General features: G+C 44.5%; 2 protein-coding genes across 4 annotated transcripts in view; both read left to right on the top strand.

The window, feature by feature from the left end:
- Positions 1 to 5,395, top strand: part of LOC135397284 (protein farnesyltransferase subunit beta-like) — a 221,835-nt gene extending 216,440 nt beyond the window's left edge. Inside the window, exons 1-13 of one of the 3 annotated variants that reach the window (XM_064628740.1) lie at positions 410 to 433; positions 491 to 558; positions 640 to 715; positions 789 to 880; positions 947 to 996; positions 1,108 to 1,204; positions 1,665 to 1,748; positions 1,967 to 2,053; positions 3,150 to 3,279; positions 3,830 to 3,962; positions 4,032 to 4,143; positions 4,223 to 4,337; positions 5,029 to 5,395. In XM_064628740.1, coding sequence (XP_064484810.1) covers positions 425 to 433; positions 491 to 558; positions 640 to 715; positions 789 to 880; positions 947 to 996; positions 1,108 to 1,204; positions 1,665 to 1,748; positions 1,967 to 2,053; positions 3,150 to 3,279; positions 3,830 to 3,962; positions 4,032 to 4,143; positions 4,223 to 4,337; positions 5,029 to 5,130 — 1,155 coding nt within the window. In that variant the 5' untranslated portion in view covers positions 410 to 424 and the 3' untranslated portion in view covers positions 5,131 to 5,395. Of the gene's footprint in view, positions 1 to 409; positions 434 to 490; positions 559 to 639; positions 716 to 788; positions 881 to 946; positions 997 to 1,107; positions 1,205 to 1,664; positions 1,749 to 1,966; positions 2,054 to 3,149; positions 3,280 to 3,829; positions 3,963 to 4,031; positions 4,144 to 4,222; positions 4,338 to 5,028 lie in introns of those variants that run through there. The other 2 variants (XM_064628741.1, XM_064628739.1) reach the window with 2 other exon arrangements.
- Positions 5,396 to 8,768: 3,373 nt separating this feature from the next.
- On the top strand, positions 8,769 to 15,947 carry LOC135398716 (uncharacterized). Its single transcript, XM_064630101.1, has 7 exons — positions 8,769 to 8,967; positions 9,855 to 10,063; positions 10,743 to 10,883; positions 10,971 to 11,036; positions 11,872 to 12,168; positions 14,677 to 14,930; positions 15,464 to 15,947. The coding sequence occupies exons 1-7, from the start codon at positions 8,769 to 8,771 to the stop codon at positions 15,480 to 15,482; spliced, it is 1,185 nt and encodes a 394-aa protein (XP_064486171.1). The 3' UTR covers positions 15,483 to 15,947.
- Positions 15,948 to 21,456: the final 5,509 nt, after the last annotated feature.

Here is a 21,456-nt window from a genome sequence, read left to right as displayed (position 1 = left end):
TCATATTTGAACATGCGCGGAGCACATTTACGGTCATGCAGACGAGACGACTGCAATACTCGATAACAGTGAAGGGGCGCAGATTAGTCCCTGTTCCTTGTCTGCAATTTTTCATATTTTCAACCATAAGCAGAACTTGCGAAATTAATTGGATATCATTGTATATGTATTATTTATCATCATTCAAAAACTGACAAAACGAGGCGAAACCCAATAATTTGGAGCCTGTCTGCTAACGTGCATGGCTACATTGCCGATTTATGGGTACACCGGGTACATAGCGAAACGTGGGTACGCGGCAGGTACGTGGATGAACACTCACACAAGATACGCAAATCTGCTACCTTATTAACAGACGACACAGTATTTCAGGATTGACTGTTTTTGATATCGCAAACCATGTCAGCTGGGTGGTTAATGCAACATGTTAAGGGTACTACATATTTGCTCGGTGATGTACCAAAGCAGTACCTCATGCCTGTCCTTGCAGAAAAAGGTTGAGAGTTCTGTGATGCCTTGTTTTGAATATGCTCGAGCCATGTCAAGATTGGAAGGCGAGTAAGTATCTTGAAGTAGGACATATCTATTATTTTACGAATATTTATTAATATTTATCAATAAAAATGAATTTTTTTGCAGCTTTCCGATACTCAATCGAGAACGCCACGTGCCCTTTCTGGTGAAAGGGCTCCGTAACCTCCCAGAAGCGTACCAGGTACAAAATTGTGTCCCCGACAGCTTGTTGACGACTGCTTTCATACATTCCGCGTTCTGTGCCACCATTGCAGGAGCTCGATCCGAGTCGAACCTGGCTCTGCTATTGGATATTACACAGTTTAGAGTTACTAGACGCCCCAGTGTTTGCAGAGACCAAATCTAAGTATGCATTTCTGAACGCACTCGATATTCCCATTTCTCTTGGACATTATTTGCTATTTCATTTCAGTGTGGCCAAATTCCTGGCAACGTGCCAACATCCCGACGGTGGTTTTAGCGGTGAGTTGCTTTGGCGAAGACACTGGCATATTTTTTTAGCAATATGTAATATTTGCAATGAGTGATTTTGTTTTATATTTTTTCTTTGTCTACCTGCCTTTGGGTGCATAGGTGGTCCATTTCAACAAGCACACTTGGCTCCAACTTATGCGGCTGTTAATGCTCTTTGCATCCTGGGCACCGAAGAAGCTTACAATGTAATCGACAGGTAGACTGTGCAATGTTCTTTGACTACTGTACTCTTGCTTACATACAACCCTCACCATTATGGGTACACCCTAAGAGAAACTGTCCACGTGAACTAGCAGTCCATATCAGGGTACAGGCAGTACCCATGGATTGAAACACGGCACCTAATGACCAAAATAAAATTTGGATTGTGCCCAATTTTCAAATATCCAAATGCTCAGATATGGAAACCGAATGTCCAAACCCCAAAAGCCAGAATTAAAATTTTGCGCCGTCCAAATTTCCTAACGTCCAAAATGTCCCAAGGTCGAAACCTAACGCCCAGAGCTGTAATGCCCAATTTGAAAAGTAGGCTGTGCCAAATTTTACCAATGCCAAATTTTTGCTGAAACGAATGCCGCATACGAAATTATCCGTTACAAGTACAATTTTAATGCCAAGTTTTAGGCACAGTACCATACCTTGCTTCTGTTCTGCAGGCAAAAATTGCTGAAGTTCCTAAAAAGTGTCAAACAACCCGACGGTTCTTTCATCATGCACCAGGGTGGCGAGGCAGATGTCAGGTAGGTGTTTTACTTAACGCTTTTTAGTTTCGTTGATTGTAACGTTCGGCTCTAACCTTGCAGCTTTTGTTTCTTTTTTTCATTATTTTCTTTTGCTTCATAATTGTCAAAAAATAATGAAATACAAAAAGATTTGTGAATTAGTTTTGCAAGTAAAAGGATTCATTTCAACTTGCTGTAAATTTGTTTTGTGTTCAGTAAAATCTCTCTTTATATAGGGGAACATACTGTGCCCTGGCCGTTGCCAAGTTGACCAATATTGACACAGACGACCTGTTTGAAGGAACAGCTGAGTGGGTTAAAAAGTAAGCCGCTCCTCCTCCTCCTCAAACATTGTTTCTTGTATAACTAGTGCCTTCTCATTGCACTGGAGCAGTCTCGACTTGGCTTGGCTTGGCTAGGCTTACCTTCGCTCAATTTGAGCCAGACCTGACTTGGCTTAGCTAGACTTGGCTTAGCTAGACTTGGCTTGGACATCGCTGGTACCATTTACACGAAACAAGATCTGATTGGCAGATCTCACGGGAAAACAAGGGAAAGGGAAGAAAGCAGACGACAAACACACACAATCTCAAACACAGCAGACTCTTTAATGAACCAAAAAGCCAGAGCCATATAAATCAGCCACCTCCAGCAGCACAGGCAGCCACTTGTAGTCACAGGCTCTTTGTGTTCAAGAACAGAAGGCCTGCAATGCCTCTTCTTCATCATTTGCAACGTGGCCATTTTGAGTCTGCCTCATCCGCCGCGGCAGACGATTTCAACCGCAGGCTTCCTGTGGCTACCAGTGGCTGCCTATGCGGCTGGTGGCGGCTCGTTTCTGTTGCTGCAGCCACCGAAAGCATGGTCCTGATTGGTGGACTCAAAAACTATGTCCCACCTAGGGTTGCCACCAGGCCGATATTATACCGGCACGGCCGGTTATTTGCTTCTTCTGCCGGTTGCCGGTAGGAAGGTGATACCGGCAGCCTTTTGCTGGTATTTGTGGCTCAAGACCTTTCATAAGGGCTTTTGCGGGGTTTTCCCTTCAACATTCCACTACAGCTCGAATAAATCTGGAGCACAGACCACACTCCGCAGTCACCAGTCGTTTTCTTAGTTATTCATTATTATGATTATTCATTGTTATTATTATTATCATCGTTATTCATTACGTCTTGTTTTCGGAGGGTACAAGAACAGTGATTGTGCAAAGCTGTTGGTGGTTGTATCGAGCCAGCTGGAACGTTCCTCACCCACTTTCCCTTTCCCACGAGCCTTTCCTCCTCTCCCTCAGCCGGTATTTTTCACTCCGAAAGGTGGCAACCCTAGTCCCACCACATCAGGCTTTATTTATGTGGGGAGTGTTATGTTGGGACACCGAGGGAAGGCTTTCAGTCGGCACAATTTTGTTTCCAACAGGTGCCAAACGTACGAAGGTGGTTTCGGTGGGGTACCCGGAATGGAGGCGCACGGAGGTTACACGTTTTGTGGTTACGCGTCATTAGTGTTATTGGAACAGGAATCCAACTGTGATCTCAAGAGGCTATTGGTAAGTCAACACTCTAGTACTGTTGCTGCGTAACTGCTGTCGACAGATGGACTCTTTTTTTTTTTTTATTATTATTATTATTTCTTGTGTAGTTCTCCTGAACTCTCTGTACTGTCACGGTCGTAGGTGCCGTTCTAGTGTACACCTTTTGACTTTTTTTGGTAGTTGTCCTGAACTAATTGCAGTACTGTTCTCCAAACTAATATGAAATAGAATAATACTACACTAAAAAAAAATTGACAGCTTCTTTTGGACGTTCTGCTGCACATGTTTGTGCACATGTGTCTCTCTCTCTCTCAGCCCTCCTCCTTTTCTTCTCCCCCCTCAAATGTTACGGACGGACCTACATGGCTGTCAATGTTGGATGCCTATCCCTATAGCTAGCTAACGTTTGAGAAAGAGGGTTGAGTCGTAATTTCAAGTTAAGGGACGCTTGATCGCGGATCAACCCTTATCCAGCGTTGGTAAAACTGGTCTTTAATGTATTACTGTTACTACTACTACTACTATTACTACACTCCTAGTAATAGCAGTACTCCGTTTGCTTCAGAGGTGGCTGACAAACCGCCAGATGCGCTTCGAAGGTGGTTTCCAGGGGCGTACCAACAAACTAGTGGATGGCTGCTACTCCTTCTGGCAGGGCGGCGTCTTCCCCCTCATACACAAGGTCCTCTTTGCCCTCGGTGAGCGAGGTTAACGACGTATAATCAGAGCTGACCAGTGTTGCCAGAGTGCTTCGTCTTATTGCCCAGGCAACGAAGCGCTGAGCATGGAGAACTGGATGTTTGACCAGGAAGCCCTGCAGGAGTACATCCTGATCTGCTGCCAGGACACGTCGGGAGGTCTCGTGGACAAACCAGGAAAGTACGTTCGTGGGCGCGCAGAACATGTGTTTTGAACGTGTGGCGAAAAGCGTGTTTTTTCTGTATGTTGCAATGTGCAGGCCGAGGGACTACTATCACACCTGCTACCTGCTGAGCGGTCTCACGGTGGCCCAACACTTTGGAGGAGGCATCCTGGGAACGAGCAAAGTGGTGGGAAGTCGGCAGAATGAACTGGTAAGCGGAAGTTACGACCGTCGCGTTGATGTTCTTGCGCGGTAAATTTAGTGGCCAGTCTTGGGGAGTGACTAGTTACAGTAAACCAGTTACTTTAATTGTGAGTTAGTCAGCCTATTAGCTACCACCTTTGGTGGAAGTTGCTGTAAAATGCAACTGATTCAGTCGCTCAGGTAGTACCATATTTTCTTTGTTTTTAAATCCCACAGCCAGTTAGTCTTTCGGAAAAGCAACTTCCCCACACATCAGTTTCACCCGTTGAAAGCCTTTTTACTGTGGGAAGAGATGTGTTTGGATTCGCTGGATGGATTCGCAATTTGGAATGCTTACTTGCGATAACCTCAAAAAACTACTTAAGTGTAACAGGCATGTGATGTGATTGCAATTAGACATTACAAGTGCTAAAATAAAGTCTTTAAGATTCTTTCAGTTGGATTTTAATTATCAAAAGGCAACCGTAAAGTAACTATGTTACTTCAAAACTGTAGCTCTTACTAGTTACATTTAAAAAGTAACCTTAATTGTGAGCGAGTTACCATTTTCACCGGGAACTGTAACTATGTAAAAGTTGCTTTTTCCGTAGTGGCTAATTCACGACCGGCATATTCTGTCCGCATCAAGGAATCAGGTTCTTTGACGACCAACTACGCCCTTCTGGGCACAAACGCCAGGTCTGTGTCTTTTGTTGCAGGTCACGATTCATCCCGTCTACAACATCGGCATGGAGAACACTGTCCAGGCGCTCAAACACTTCGGTGCCCTGCCCGTGCCCTCTTCACCTGTCGATTCCTGATGCCGGCCCTAAGTTTTTGCCTGGGAACAACCCCTCGTTTTGTAAGAGAACACCCCTCTGGCACAAGGGAGGGGCGTCTGTCTCACCCGCAAGCGCGCGTGCGCTTTGAGAAGTCATATTGATTTTAATCATTATTTAAAGAGGAATGTGTACAAAATGAAATTAAGTCTCTTATCTGACTTGCTTCGCAGTCTCTCGTTTTGATGTTCGGAGATTCGGTGGAGCATACGCAATTTAAATAAAAATTTTCTAGGTGATCCCTTTTTTTCTGCGGTGTTTTGTTTTTTAAACATTTTAGTTTGTGTGTTGCACTGTCTTTTAAAAAAACCTAATATCTTCCGCTTCGTTGACTGCCTCTTGCTCCAGGTGAATTCACCTATATCGATACCATGAAAAATATGCGCTCGTTTATGTTTATCCTCTCTGTGGGAGGTAGCAAATTAAGGCTTAACTCCGAACTTGTGACCAGACGCTAGATTTTATTTTCCATCAGATTTTACTCTTATAAAGGTTATATCCTGTGAAATCTCAAATCTTCGAAGGGTTTCAAAACTGAGCATCAAACTCAATCAATAGTTATACGAACTTTCTGCTTGAAACGAACACATTATGTGCATATATCTAAACGTTTTTTTTTTTTTTTTGCAGTTTTCGGCAAATGCCGAAAATGCAGAACCCTAAATATAGGTAGAAAGTAAAAATAATAATAAAGGTAAAAAGGTAATCAGCTGCACATAGTGAGAATATAAGAAACTCCAACTAAGCCTGGCATTATATAATTTTTTTCGAATTTAACGAAATTTTTGGGCGATCACCTTTCAACAGGGATGCTATCCAGCCCACTGTATTTGCTTCTTGCTATTTTTTTTTCTCTGTCTGTGAACAATTTTTGAAAAAATTCTCCACTTTTGCTTGATCGATTTGATTTGAGGGTCATTTGGCACACGTCGCAGCCGTATAATCATAAAGTAATAGTACTAAAAATGTAATCATGTGGTTACATATAGAGTTAATAGTTATAAATAATAAATGTGTAAGAGGCACAACTTTCCTTGGACTTGCCCAGCAACTGCCTACAGCTTTATTCTTTTGTACCACTGACCACTGCCTGTATCGGACATTTGTCAAAGCGGGGAAAACCTGAAGTGTCGAAAATTTGCAAAGGCGTTCAACGTCGTTTCAGCCCACAGCTGCCCTACCTTGCCTGAATGTAGAACCTGTTTTCTGGGCTAATGACAAAGCTTACATGTACAGCTCTTGTTCTGTTATGCAACACCCAAATACAGCATCTGAATTTTCAGCATACAAGGCAATAGATGCAACAGAAATACACTAATAAGCAGTTTTCCTTACAGACAAAAAACACTAATAAGCATTTAGCCTGAAAGTGAAACTATAGTCCTATAGTCACAGCCTATCAAGCTTCCACTCGTATAACACCTTGGCATCAAGAATGCCTCGAATAACATTACGTCTGCCTTCCACAGCCTGGAAACCCAGACATTGAACTTTACAAGGTCACCATTGTTGCCAAACCTATTATTCTTTCTCCCCCTGCCTCGGACAGACAATTCCAAGGCCTTCCCACCTCATCATCATCCATTCTTATCTCAAAGTATAATCAACACATCTACACGAAAAGGTGGTCGAAACTAAGGGCTCCTTTATCGCCTACTCTATTGTGTCCACTGCCGCCGTCGCAAATGAATCACCGCCGAGGAGCTTTTTTATCGTTTCTTTTGAGCCAACGCGGTCAACTGCCCTAAAATGGAGAGGCCAAGTCTACAGGTTTCCCCGCCTACCATATACGCGAGACGTATAGTGCTGGTGCCCGCTTGCGACTTTGTCTCCGTCCTACGTCCAGCCACTTGCTGCTTCACCTTGACAGACGGGCGGTTTTCTTGTTTGTTTTTTCGGCGCGTACGGCCCAGCGCGCACGCAAGCTGCGGCACCAACGGCGCATCATCGACGAACCACGGCGAAAGGCAAGTTACACGGCTTGTTCGCTCGGCAGACGGGTTTAATACCGTGTTTCATTTGCATAGATCGTGAAGTATTTCCACACCCTAACGGGTATTAACTCGATCCACGCGCGTGCGCTTGTGGATGCATGAGTCATATATCGGAACACCCTCGTTCCAGTTTCGCGTTCTCAACACGGCACGCGGAAGCGTTTTGACCAATCGGCTAGTTGAGTTTTATCTGTTTTGGTGATACGCGCTGTGACAACGTGGTGGTTTTCGTTCGCAAACAGGTGAAACAGCGTATCTTCTTCTTATCTGTTGTTGTGATACGCGGCGTTGAAAAACAGGAAGTTTTCCACAGGGAATTAACCGCGCTGTTCCAACCAAATGCGGAACTTAATTCTGTTTATCGTTTGCCTGCCTACCGTCTGTCAAATTCTGTCGAGCTTGGCAGAATTCTGTAGGTTTCTTGAAACACGACATACTTTGGCTTTCTGTCTGATCGAAGCCGAATAGCCGAATATTTCGAACATTCAACGCTCACTCATCCCAGCAGAAGTGTTGGAAAATCAAATCGACCGCCCTCATTGGCTGCGCATTGTCACGTGACGCATTTGCTTTCGCTTCACTGGCTAGCCTTGTTTGTCTGTCTGTTTTCCGGCACTGTAGAATTTATAGTGGCAGTCATTTTGTAGTGGCGTGTTTCTGTGCTAGTTGTGTTTCCTGTGGAAGGGCGTAATTTCCAGTGACAGCTGCGTTTCCTATGTTCTCTGCGCAGTTGAGGATGTGAGTACTGGATCTCTGCGTACGTTTTGACGCCAGTGTAAGAATATTACCCTCATATTTGCTGAAGACACAATGAGGTTCAGTGTCAGCTTCGCTTCGACATTCCTCACATTACGTCTTGATGCGGTTGCGTAATTTGTCAGGCCCCTTGCTACAAAGGCGGCTCGAATTACAATACCGCATTGGTTGCTTGTACTACTGTCAGTGTCTTTGCGTGTTCTTTCTGATGAGCAGAGGCCCGGCCCGGTGGTTGCCGGCGGTGAGTCACACGATATGCATGGGCGTTTGGAATGCGTTCGGTTTGTAATCACCTTGCTCGTAAATTAACACTGCCTGTTAGGCACTGCTTTTTGCAGTGAAATAACCGTAGGTAACGAACCTAAACCGGGGGGGCAAAGAACTCTAGGGGTTGCCGACCGCTTGTTTCGATCGAGATTGCTTTTTCTTTTTGTTTTTAACTGTTACTTCTGCTCCGACGTGCGCTAAAATAAGCACTTCATGGCTGAGGAATGGTAGCAGAAGACAAGCGATATAAAAGTCAGACTCGTCGGTGTTTATCTTCTGTGTTGGAATTGTTGGAATGTTTGGTTTGTAAGTCTGAACACGTGTGAAAGTAAAGAGCGTGTAACTCACATAAAATGACAAAATGTGCCATCGTGATGTGTCTGGTCCAAGTGACAACTTGATCGCGTTTGTCTTTTAGTTCAAGCTGTTGTTTCGACTTTGTTTATCGTCTTTGCTGTACAGTGAAACTGCAATATATGTAGTTCTGTTTTTGTTTATCCGAGAATGACTATATGTTTTAGCGCGTGATGCATATAAAAAGAAGGCTGATGTGTCCGACAGATCAAAGTCTGGATTTGTCGTCCGCTTCATTAACGGCCCACCATGTCTCAACTGGATCAAATGAGAGCGCAGTTTCAAGAACGGCACAACATGAGGAGTGGCTTGCCGAGGCCAACAAAGAGCAGTATACCGGCTCCTACTTCGAGGCTCCCTACTGTAGCTGCTTCGCGAGGGGGAAGCGATGTTCGTGACGGCCCCCTAAATGGGATTTCAGCGACGCATATTACATCGAAGAACCATGGTACGTTCTAATGTCGTTCGCTGTTTTCTAAGATCGAGCCAATTTTAAGTTTAATGTTGTGTACAAACCCACTGTTGATGAATAATCCTCGTGTTGCTGTGCTTAAAGGAGTACAGAGGGCCATCCAAAAAAATTTCAGGTTAAGACATCTGATGAAAGTGTGTGTGTCATTATACCGAATAGCGGGAAAGGTTTTGATGTGTGCAATTTGTTTCCCGGAAAAAAACTCACATAAACATAGCTCCGCGCGTTCACCCTCAACTCGCCACTCCAGCTATAACGAGGATGAGGAGGTATGATGCCACGTGACCGATGACGGTATAAGGGACTCGTTCTGGTTCGCCGGTCAGTGGGGGTCAGCGCCTTGTCCCTTTGCCGCCGTAAACCTGTTTTGCCAGTTCTCCCGGAGAATTGGGGATAGAAGGAGCGGCCGAAGCATTACCGAGCAAGGAGAAAGGCTTTATCAGGACCCCGAACAGCGGAGTAGCAGACAACATTTCTCTAGGCCAATCAGCGAGCGTTCACCTTATAGCGTCAGCGCGAGGTTCCAGGCAGATCACAGGCTGGTACTGCTCTTCACCACCGTTGCGCACGGTCGCTTTTTGCGGCGTATTTTAAATTCAATTCCTGCGATAATTATGACTCTGTGGTGTAAATTACTTCGCATGGTGCATCTTACTGGCCTACTGAACAGTTTTATGGGAAGAAAACTGGGTGTTAAAAATGACTTCTGTGCTACTTTAAGGGGTTGGTTCTGCGACCCGCTTAGGGATTTAACCGTTATCGGAAAGTCCGTAGATGAATGTTCACGTGATTCACGCATTAAAGGAGATGTTTTGTTGAGGGCCTGTTGGATAATTTACTATAAAAAAAAATGACACTGGCAGGTGATCCAGTAGCCGCCAACAAGATTGCTGTCAGAAATGGCATTTCACATACTGGATCTGCAAAGCTCAACGGACACACGAAGGCACCAGCATCAGTGGCGCCACCACAACCTCGAGCTGGGGGAGGAGGAGTGCTCACAACGATGACGACTGCTCAACTGAGGAATCTGGCAATCTCACGCCAGACCAATGGGAGTGCTGCAAACACGGTTCGTGCTGTTGCATCTCGACAACACTGAATGTCTTGTTGACATGAGGATGAAAGATGTCCACATATACGGGGTGTCCTCCTCGTGCAATGTCCACTACTCTTTTGACGGTCAAACTTATGGCGACTATGAAAATAATTTTTCAATTTTTGTTTGACAAAAGAGGTGCCTCTGAACACACAATCAGGTTCTCTTAACTGAATTTGACTGAACTTAACTGAACTGAGTAGATGCGGGAAATGGGAGAAAAAGCCGTACAAAACAGCTTTTTTGTACCTCGTTTCATACCCTGACACCCTGTATATTTAGAGCCTGTAGTTTTAGGGATTAACCCGATTCTTCCACGAATTTGCGAGCCAAATTGAAGGTTGCCTCTTTAGGGTGATCTTTTAAGGGCGATTTAGGGTGCCGGGTAAAAATTGGGTGGAACCCGAGAGGCATTCGCTCTCACTTGTTTGGTAGTAAACGCAGTTACACCACCATTTCTACCGAAGCAGTTCAGTTAGTCTGAGTAACTGAGCCTGATTTCTCCCCGAATTTAGCCTACTGGAAGCTTCTCCACCTGAATTTGCATGAATTTAGAGCGTACATTTTTACTCCCTGAATTTAGAAGAAAAAAAATTTCCCAAAAACTTCAGGCTCTCTATATATATTCCTTCTACATGTTTGTCGTTTCCAGGGTGTGCCTTCAAATAAGGTGGCTCCAAGGGCAGTCGCATCAAACATTACAAAGCCTGCGTACAGGAAGCCTCTTGCCCCAGCACAGAGGAAACCAGTGGAACCTGCAGTGAGAACCAAAGCGCCCGAACCAGCGAAAAAGGTGGTTCATCTTGTGGATGAATTCATGTTCCAGACAGTTGCCTTGGGAATTTGTGACACCTAGCACATCTTAAAACATGTTTTACAGATTACAGCGATTACACCTTCCCAGCCCCCAGCCTCATCTGTGCGAAAGCCTGTTTCTGCTTCCAAGGTACTGCTCGAATTATTCCTTAATTTTGTTTAATTTGGCAAAGGAATCGCGTGTGAAGATAATCAAGTTATACTCCGTAGAAGTCGGATTGCTTTTGTTTCGTTATACTTGTGTGTGCGGATGAAACACCTTGTTGAACAAAAGCAGTGCAGAAAGAGTTTCGTGAATACAGGTAGGCTGGTGGACAACTGCATGATTACAATAAACCTGAACAATGGACAAAATAATTCAATTATATTTTTAATTTATATTTAATATATACTTTTAATATATTTGATATATATTGTTATTATATTGCTATACGTGCAGCCAAAGAACTCCGGCTATTTTTTCCTAATATATAGTATATATATATTTAATGTATATTTTAATACATATTTGTATTTGTATATTTTATTTAATTTAAGTTGATGTAGTTGAAGATAGACCAGAAGCCAGGAGTCATGTTTAATAGAAGGATAGCACTGGCTTACATAACAAGTAACAAAATTTGTCTGGACGTTTCGACGTCTATGCAGACGTCATCATCAGCAAATGCTTATGATATCATGCTGATGATGACGTCTGCATAGACGTCGAAACGTCCAGACACATTTTGTTATTTGTTATGTAAGCCAGTGCTGTCCTTCTATTAAACATGACTCCTGGCTTCTGGTCTATCTTCAATTTAATTTAAGTGGAAGCATTTCATTACCAAAATCTGACAAGCACTACCCGATACCCACGGTACCGCCACCGTGGTGGGTACCTGCTGGTACGATCACCCATACTGCGGCACAGAAATCTCGAAACTACCCTCTCAACTTTCAACTACTTCTCTTCTTATTTCTTTTAGCCTTCAACTTTGACTTCGAGAAGCGCGCCCGTCCCCAGGACCACATCCGCGAAAGGAACCGACCAGAAGGGGGCCTCAAAAGCGGTTCTTCCAGCGGAACGACCGCTGGGTCCCAACCAGGAGAGGTGCGACATCTGCGGCCGCGGTTTCGACAAAGACCGCATCGAGAAACACAGGGGAATCTGCAAGAAGGCTGCCTCCAAGAAGGTGAAGGTGTTCGACGCGACCAAGATGAGGACGAAGGGAACGGAGGTGGAAGCCTACGTCAAGCGTGGTCTCCACAAGAAGCAAGTTCCCGTAAGTAGTATATATATATAGGGCCTGACTTTTTAAGGTTAAACCCGTATCCGCCCGATATTTACCCCTCGAACGAAATCTGTAAAATTCTGGTTTAACCCGAATCTACCCGAAAGCATCCGGGTCGCGTGGCACACTCATAAGCGTGCATTAAAATAAAGTTTGATAACATTGCTAAACATTAGTTCCATGTTAAGACAAATTTTTATTAAACAAAAAAAATCACCCGAATACACCCGAATTCCTGACGACGGAATATGCCGTAACAGGATTTAACCCGAATACACCCGAATTTTCAAATGAAAAATATCACCCGATATTTACCCCCCGAATTTGGCCAAAAATAAAACCCGAAAAAGTCAGGCCCTATATATATAGCGAATGATAAAATGGCATAAATATGGGAAAAGCTCCATGCTGAAAAAGCCTAAGCTGGGCACACACACACACACAAAAAGATATAGCGGTGGGGTATTTAACGTTGAATTCTGCAGGAAAGGAATATAGAGATGGAAATGAAAATATTTTCGTTATCTTTACGAAACGGAAACCGAAACGGTAGAAAAAAACAAAAAATCAGTTGAGGAAATAGAAATAGTTACCGAAAATCGTTTGGAAGCGGGAAAAGAAAATTGAATTTCTTATATGAATGTAATGTAATATCTCATATAATGTACATATGAATCTCTTCTCAATTTCTTATGTAACGGAAACAGTAGCACTTAATTTGTGTAACATAACGAGGATGAGTACCACGGTTGGTTACCAGTAACGATAAACGTTAAATACCGAAATTCTGTAGGAAATGACAATCTATTGAAACACTGACTTTCATTTGAGAACAACTTGTTTTTGCATTTTAGTGCCCCTTTAAATCGAACTTGTTGAGAAAAAAATGCTCTGACTTGTTATCTTCGGTGCCCATTCATTTTCCCTTAAGCAATCTGAGAGCACATCCTGTTTTCTATGTTAATATCTCAAATAACTGTGCTCTGGTACCTTGTTTATTGCACCATATGAACGCACTCAGCCAGAACCATCACATTGACATTTTTTTGCCTTATTCGTCATTTACGTCATCTCTTTTTAACACTAATGTGCAGTCACATTAACCAGTACTGTTCCTATACTTTCCCTATGTTTGCTTTATATTCTTGAGGTTTTGTTTTTGCTTTTGTTTTGCTTTGTTTTGCTTCTGGCATGTTTAACTTGTCATTGATTTTGTTGGTGCACCATCCGGTAGACCTCACGGTTATTGATGGGCACCTTTCGATATAAACTATTACTATCATCATCATTGTTATTATCGCCATTTGTACCAAACTGCCACAGCTAGTTTGAGTAACTGAGCCGCCTGATTTCTCCCCGACTTTAGCACACTGGAAGTTTTGTCACCCGAATTTAGAGCTCACGTTTATTTACCCAATTTTTACGCCCCCACATTTAGAAAAAATATTTCCTGAAAACTTCAGACTTCCACTTATAAAGCCCACTTCTCAAAAACGATACTTCTGCCAGAGGCAAGAGGAGCAAGGAACGAATCACTGTTAATGGTGTGCGCAAGCGTCCCTTCACGTTGACTACACAGCCAAGGAAAAGGCTGCGATTCAATATTTATCTGTCAATGCATCAAGCCTTCATTCAGAGCAGCTCCCTCTAGTTTTCGAACAAATCTTTGGTGCCCTCCGAGTTTGAATTAATGGGATTGCACCGTACACGGTCGCGTTGAAAAGTCCGTGCATGTTCTAAAAGTCTCTGGTGGAAAAAAATTAATCCGCGGAGTGTGACGTTGCTCTGGTCGTACCTGTCTTGTCACGTAAAGCCGCGAATTTTCGCGAATTATCCGCAGTGCAGTACCAGACACAACGCAGTGTAGTACGATATTTGAAATGTTGTTCAAACTAGGGATGTGCCAATCGAATGCTCTAATCCTAGGCAGGGATTCGAGATTCGGGAAATCGAGTCCGCCAACCACGTTTGTTTGTTACTTTTTTCAAATTTGTGCCTCCGCAGGTCACGGGTGTTTCTTGTTTGTTTACATTGCTCTAGACTGAAAGAGTTCAGGCAGGAACTGTTACATTACAAGTTTAAAAGTAACATGGTTTTGTTTTTGATAGTTGCTTTAGCTTTATGGAAATAATAATTCAGACTCGAGAATTTATGTATTCCTTGTAGTCGTTGAACAGCATGTTAGATGAATTATGATTAAGAAGAATTGTACGGGTATATTTTCTCCTGAAACTGCACCATTATACGATTTATTTTTTCATTAAACAAATGTATCATATTCTGCTTCAAAACACCTTTAAAGTCGAAGGTTTTTTTCTGGCTTGTTATGGGGGGGCTCTTTTTACAGAAAGGACTCGAAAGATTCAAGATTTGTAAAAGGTTCGTGGATTCGCAGAACCTTCCTTGGAATCTGATCTGGTTTCGGATTCATGAAATTCTTGATTCGTCCCATCTCTAGTACAGACACTAACCCACCCGGTAAAAATTGTTCTGCCGCAGGTGAAGAAATCCAACTGGCGAGCGCAACACGAAGAGTTCATCGCCACTGTGCGTCAGGCCAAGCAGGTCCAGGAACACCTGGCAGCCGGAGGGAAGCTGTCCGACCTGCCTCCGCCTCCGCCGTCATCCAACCCGGACTACGTGCCCTGCCCCCACTGCGGTCGCAAGTTTAACGAATCCGCGGCAGAGAGGCACATTCCCCGTTGCAAGGAGATGTCCACGCGTAAACCTGCATCTGCTGCCGCCTCTCGAAAGTGAGGAACGGGATGATTTCTGTGGGGGAGATGTTCCGCTGAGCAATGCTGCTGCTGCTACGTTGAACAATTTGGACTTGTTCCTTGTCTCGTAGCCACGTATGGGGTGGCGTCCCAAGGGGCGTGTCAACGGCGGAGGATAGCTGCCTCGGCTGTGCTAACTTCTGATCGGGGTTCAATGAACGGAAGCCTATAATATATTTGGAGGCAATAGCTTTCGGCGAAATTTTGCGGAATTGGCTACGTCTCGCGGAACCGTCTGTTCTTTTTTTTTTTTGCGGAGTATTCAATATCTTACAGAATTCTGTAAGGATTTCGCCGAGGATATCGCGGAGCAGCTTGTCAACATCTAATGTTTTCGATGTTCATATAAATGTGTTTTGAGAGAACGAAATGCACATTTTAGCGGCAGTTAGGCTTAGCCTAGGCGGATATGAGCTGGAGCAACACAAGATGAAGCGATGGGAAAACATGAGTGAACGTAGTCCAAGTATGTTGCGCATTCATGACAGATTTAATTTCCTCCATTTCAGGCCAAGCGGCTACAGGTAACCTTGGAAGTGAGTCAGCTGGCAGACAACGTTGATGAGCTATGGACCAAAGGGTGCGGGTGCAGCCCATGCTACTTGTCTTCCTATTTTACACAAAATGCCGTTGTTGATGACGCAAGCCGATACGTTGGCTTGTCTTGGCTTTACAAGTGGCCCAACAAATACGTTCAGATCACTGATCAATCGACCACTATACAAAGTAGCTGCCTGCGAAGGCGGCCACGGCGCCGATTAATTCTCGTATCATGTCGCCCTGGGTATCTTATCAGTTGAAGATTATGCCTACTGACCAAGCAGGATCTCTCTGCTGTCTCATATTGCCCTTGAGACACACACACTTTTGTCATCTTAATCTCTGTTTATTATGTGGGGCCAAATCACGGTTTTTGTCTTCCAACCTAAAGCATTCTGTAGCCCTTTGTTTGATGCTGCGGCTTCTTATTAAAGTTGTTTTTCCAAGTTCGTGCATGGTGGGTTGGGCGAGTTTGACTCACCTCGGTGTTCACCTGGTGTAGTATCTGCTTACTGAGAGGTTGTTAGTTTGAAACCAGTCATGGCAGTCAGCATGTTGGTGACATGGCACAGGTTGGGACATGTCTTCCACTGTAAGGGACGATATGGAGAAGGGCTGACGGTCAAAGGCAAGGTGACCGTCAAGCGGAGGTATTGCGTGTGGTGAACTTTATGGCAATATTCATTGCACGTTTGTATGTCATGTATTGAACACAATGCATACGTAGTGTGGTAATAGACACTAAGCTCGAGGACTTTCCTTTTGAATGCAATTTGTTCTCCCCATTTTCTTTTTCTCGCCCAACATTTTGCCTTCGCAGTTTGATATTCCTTGTGCACACTGCTCACGATTATGTTAAAGGAGCAGTGAAAACCATCTCAATTTATTGTATTTAGTTCCTTGTATCTCCTACCATCTCTTGTGCAAGAACGCAGCTGCCCTCTAGCGCCGCAAGGGAGGCCTCTGCTCCGCACACCCTCTAGAAATTCTTCCAATCTTTCAGAGAGCCTGTAAGAGAATGAGGGAGTCATAAGTAGCGCCGCGCGGTGTCCGTGGCGCGCGCGAGTTTTCGGTGAGATCTGATTTCGCCCGCAAGAAGATCGGGTGGCCGCATCGGTCGTGGTGACTGGTTTTCGAAAGCGCTTTTGTAAAAAATGCGCAACGATGACAACCGCGCTCGGCGAACGTCACCTTGCCGGGTTTATTCGCATGACGTCATCCGCAGGAGAGCGCCACTGCCGCTAACAGATTTGCCGCCATATAATGTTGGTCCTCAGGTTAATTTTGACTACGGAGGCCTTTACCACATTTTATTCACCACCGTACATTTGGTGTTTCTAAGTTATTGTACTGTGTGAATATTATGTGTACCAAAATCAAAGTAATTTCTATGTTTTCAACGTTAATAGTCCTCTAAATAGTGTAAAGGTCAGTAAGGGGATAACAGCTGTTATCCCCCTCTGTTATTTTAGTTTGTATCGACCTACGTTCCGAGTTTGGCAACAAGAGGGATAATAGCGCATAGAAAATGGGCTCCGCGAATACCGAAAGTCATCCGGCTGTGACGTCATGGTGAGCATCTCAACCAATGAGGCGGCGCCGCTCACGAGAGCCAATTGGAATTGGAATATCCGAAGCTCTCGCCCCTCTCAGGTTGAAGCTCGTGGTAAATTTGGTTTTTCGGTTTGTATCTGGCCAAGTACGACACCTACTAATGAAGGACCTATTTCGGAGTGCCGTAAACTCGACACCATATGCAGAATTGGTGGCTTGGTGGCTGCAAAAGCCTCCGCAAAAGATCAGCTTCACCTTCACGTTGATAAGCGTTAGGTGAAGTCCGCTTTTCAGGGCTGACATACAAAGAGCAAGTCGGCTTCACCGTACGCTTTCAAGAGTTGGGTAAAGCCGACTTGGTTTTTATATCCGAATCTTAACAACGGAAGATTGTCAAAAGTTGAGGCTAGTCCTGAGGCACTAGCATTAATAGTGTGTACGAAAAGCATTGAAGCTTCACTTTTTTTTATTAGGAACAAGCTTTTTTGTAGTGGACTACACTTCTTCAGGCACAAAAGCCTGTACCTTTTTGCACCTCGAGAGGTTGTTGCCTAATTAACCAAGTGAACCTTCAGTGCCTTTCGTATTGTCGTCTCGGTCCTAATAGTAAAAAAAAAAAAAAAAAAAAACACACACACACACAAAAAAAAAAAACGTCGAAGCTTTATTTGTTTTATTCGGTACAAGCGTCGTGTAGCGGACTGTATTTGCTCAGGAAGTCAGGTAGTGCTTGTGCTTCTGAACTAGACTCAACTTTTGACATTCTTCTGTTATCCCGATCTTGTAAAGCGAGCTTCACCACAACATCGCGAATGTTGGCTGAAGCTAACTTGCGTTTTTGCATTGCGGCTTTGTAAAGCGGGCTTTACCAACGTTTGGCAAGCGCTAGGTGAGGCCAACTTGCTGTTTGTATCTCAATTTTGTTTGTGAGCGTGGGGTGCAGCCGACTTGCAGAATAGTGCAGTGACCGAAAGAATGCCGGTTGGGGGTTTCCAAAGGTTAAAGTTGACGGATGCAGGTACAGGTCCCGACAAAAGTTTACGGAACACGCGAGCGGTATATTTTCTCCTCGGTACGACACCCTAGCGGCAAGCGGAAGCTGGCGAAATCAGGCCAGTTCACTGCCTCAGAGGGGTGGACGACTCTGGGACGACTGCGCTCTTAGCGACACACAGCGGTAGTTTCGGTATGATTACTGTTGTATGCGTTGTATGTGCCCGCAAAGTGAGTTGGATTTTACTGTTGTGCTCGCCAACAACACATGATTCAACGATTGTTGAGACAGGGAGCTCGCCGCTATCATCGTGATAACAAGGATGAATCATAGTGGCAACATTTTACGGCGGAAGCCATGATATGCAGACAAGAGAAAGAAAGGTATCTGGTAACAGTTGCTTTATTATGAACAACGCGTGACGAGCTGATAAACAATTGACGCTGATATTGATAATTGATTGATTGATAAACACGTTGTTACGAGCGCAACAGCTAAATCTAACTCACTTCGCGGGCACATACAACAGTAATCATACCGAAACTACCGCTGTGTGTCGCTAAGAGCGCAGTCGTCCACTCCTCTGAGGCAGTGAACTGGCCTGATTTCGACAGCTTCCGCTTGCCGCTAGGGTGTCGTACCGAGGAGAAAATACACCACTCGCGTGTTCCGTAAACTTTTGTCAGGACCTGTACAGGTGATACAAACTGACAACGGGTCTCATTTGGGGATATGTTAACCGATAATGAAACACGATTTGACGATAATGCAGTCAATGACGTGGAAGAAGTCACGCATAATTTCTTCGCAGACGACAGGATGCAAACGCAGACGACACTCAGGTCCAGTTCCTGGAAATGGAGCCACTTACCGGAGCTTCTACCATTCGTTATTACAAAGCCAATGATTGAAAATTGGAAGGCAAACAGGCAGCGAGTGCGTTCTCTTTAATCGAAGACAGACGGCAGGTAAGTTTTTGGTCCCCTCCCGTTATTATTTACAACACCGTACATCGTCACAGGTATTGTGAAGCATATGTCGATTTCTTTCTGGCTCTAAAACTTGCGTCCATAGAAATCGAATATATTTGTATGACAAAGGCATTATTTCGCGTGCGTGGCGTAGACGACGCTTTGACAACCACATCACGCACATCGTACGATGATTTGAGACGTCTATTCTCCTTTCGCTGGTAGACATCACTCGGAAGCGGAATACTAAGCAGACGGCGTGTTTGCAGACGACAATTTCTTCATGGTGCGCCACTGTGTTGTGTACGTATATTGTATGTGCTTTTGCTCTGTGTATATATGCAGAAATTTCGCTGGTAACAATATTACGCAGACGATGCCGCCGTATTGATGAAAGCGACACAATTTGCCCTAGTATTTCCCGGTGTAGCGATCCTAAGACGGCAATGGAGAACTCAATATTAGATACAAGCTGCGCGCAATGCCTGCATTGTTAAAATGTCTGCAGTGTCGTTTTAAAACTGATTCATTTCCCGTTTGAATCTCCGCTTATAACGCCTATCAGATTGAGTCATGAGTGACCCTTCCGGACAACATCACACGTCTTTTATTGCGAATTGCGTTTCGTACGGCACCCTTTATCAACATGGAGTAGTAGTGGGCATGAATCGTGACCATTTGCTCCAAGAAGCCCACATGGATAACACCCCCGCATGTCTCAGAATACAGTTCCCACGAACTTCCCAGCAGACGGCTGCATCTTGCTTTTCTTCGGCGGCGGGGAAGCCCTACGTCGCCATTCCATGGCGTGCTTCTTTCGATGAAAATGTAGAAATGTGTGTTTGTGTGTTCCAGCCTCGGGACAGATATTTTCCACCGTTCTTCTTTTTGTCTCTGGGGTGAAGTGATGCATCCAGGTTTCATCACATATGTGATGATAGATTGGAAATAATCCTCCCTCCCCCTCGTTTTGAAACCGGTTCAGCAGCTGCTCAGAGACTGTCATGCGCGCTCCCATTTTGCATATTACTTTGCGGAACAGTAAGCGTTCGTGAATGATTATCTCCACACTGCCGACACCAATATTACGCTGGGCTGCAATGTCCCAAACTGCTTACTCGCCGGTTCTCGAGGATGATGCATAATGTAAAACCCCGAGACTAGGTAACACGAAGGGACAGACACAACACATTATGCATCATCTTCACCAGCTCGCTTGCTTCCTATAGCCATGAGACTTCGTGTTGTGTCTGTCCCTTCGTGTTCCCTATGTCTCGGGGTTTTACATTATGCATCATCTTCACCAGCTCGCTTGCTTCCTATAGCCATTTTTTTCATTCTCGAGGATGGCTTGCTCAACTCATGCGATGTTTCACTGACGTCACTGCAGTCGGGCGAACGGGTCCATGTGGTTCATTTGTCACCATAATCCCGCGTTCCGCCGAACTACATGCACCGTTCGTACGCTCTTCCTCATGACATCGTTTGCTACCTGTACTGTGCCTGTAATTCTTCGCAAAATCTCTGCTGGTTTGACGTTCTCCTTCACAAGGAACGCGATTATGCATCGCTGTTCCACAGCTACAGACACATTGCTCGCCGCCATGACAGCTGCCACTGCTGCACTAATACCACCGAGGTACGACTTAGATAGAGAAAGCCTGCGCGCTCGTCGACGTGACGTGACGATTAAGAGTCAGCCAATCACCAGCCGTAACCAATCACGAACGTGCTTTCAGCGGTCGTGACCACGGAGAAGAACCACCGTCGTCTGCGAGTTGTGATTGAACGTCTCCGCGTAATAAATGGGAAAAACTTGTAAAAGAAGCGCAAAACGGTCTCAATCTTTCTCAAAACAGATTTTCTGGAAAACGTCTGCGCTTTTTGTCTAAACATTTAGGTCTGCAGGTTCCAGGTGAGCTACAATAATTTGCAGGCTCTTGGATTCGCAGAACGGCCGGTGAATCGCAGCAGCGGACGAATTCTGACTCTTAATTGAAAGAGGGTGAGGAAGCAATGAGCAGGCTTTCTACTTTCTCTATTGGCTGCTCGTGCCGCTGGCCCGAGAAAAATTTCGTCATTCGAAAGTTTTATTCAATTCAATTCAATATTCAATTACATTCACTCACTAATGTTTCTCGAACGACCCTTATATTCAGGCCGACGGTTCGGGATGGTCAACAAGAGATGCGAAGCCCCGGAAAAAACTGGAAATTTTGGGGAAAAAACAGTTTTTTTTTGTTTTTTTTCCCTCGTCTCCGGAAAAATTGCCCAAAATTTGCAGGCGACAAAATTCAAAAATGTAAGTTTTCGTGCCTTCGATGCGTTTCAACACGCCAACAGTGCCTTGGGTGCCTCTAATCCGCCGACAACCACCAACTTAGAGCTCCGTCTGGCTATTCCAAGCGATGGCCGTCGCGGTTCACATAATGTCGGAGTTCTG

Source organism: Ornithodoros turicata, chromosome 6 (genome assembly GCF_037126465.1).
Source record: "Ornithodoros turicata isolate Travis chromosome 6, ASM3712646v1, whole genome shotgun sequence".
Classification (NCBI taxonomy): Eukaryota; Metazoa; Arthropoda; class Arachnida; order Ixodida; family Argasidae; genus Ornithodoros; species Ornithodoros turicata.
The sequence above is the reverse complement of the archived record's forward strand: the minus strand, read 5'-3'. Positions and strand labels throughout refer to the sequence as shown.

What these genes read in the sequence shown, in the direction of transcription:
- LOC135398716 (XM_064630101.1), top strand. Translation starts at nt 8,769, where the DNA reads ATGTCTCAACTGGATCAAATGAGAGCGCAGTTTCAAGAACGGCACAAC. An exon ending in CGCCCGAACCAGCGAAAAAG is followed by an intron (nt 10,884 to 10,970) that starts GTGGTTCATCTT and finishes CATGTTTTACAG; the next exon opens with ATTACAGCGATTACACCTTC. An exon ending in AGCCTGTTTCTGCTTCCAAG is followed by an intron (nt 11,037 to 11,871) that starts GTACTGCTCGAA and finishes TATTTCTTTTAG; the next exon opens with CCTTCAACTTTGACTTCGAG.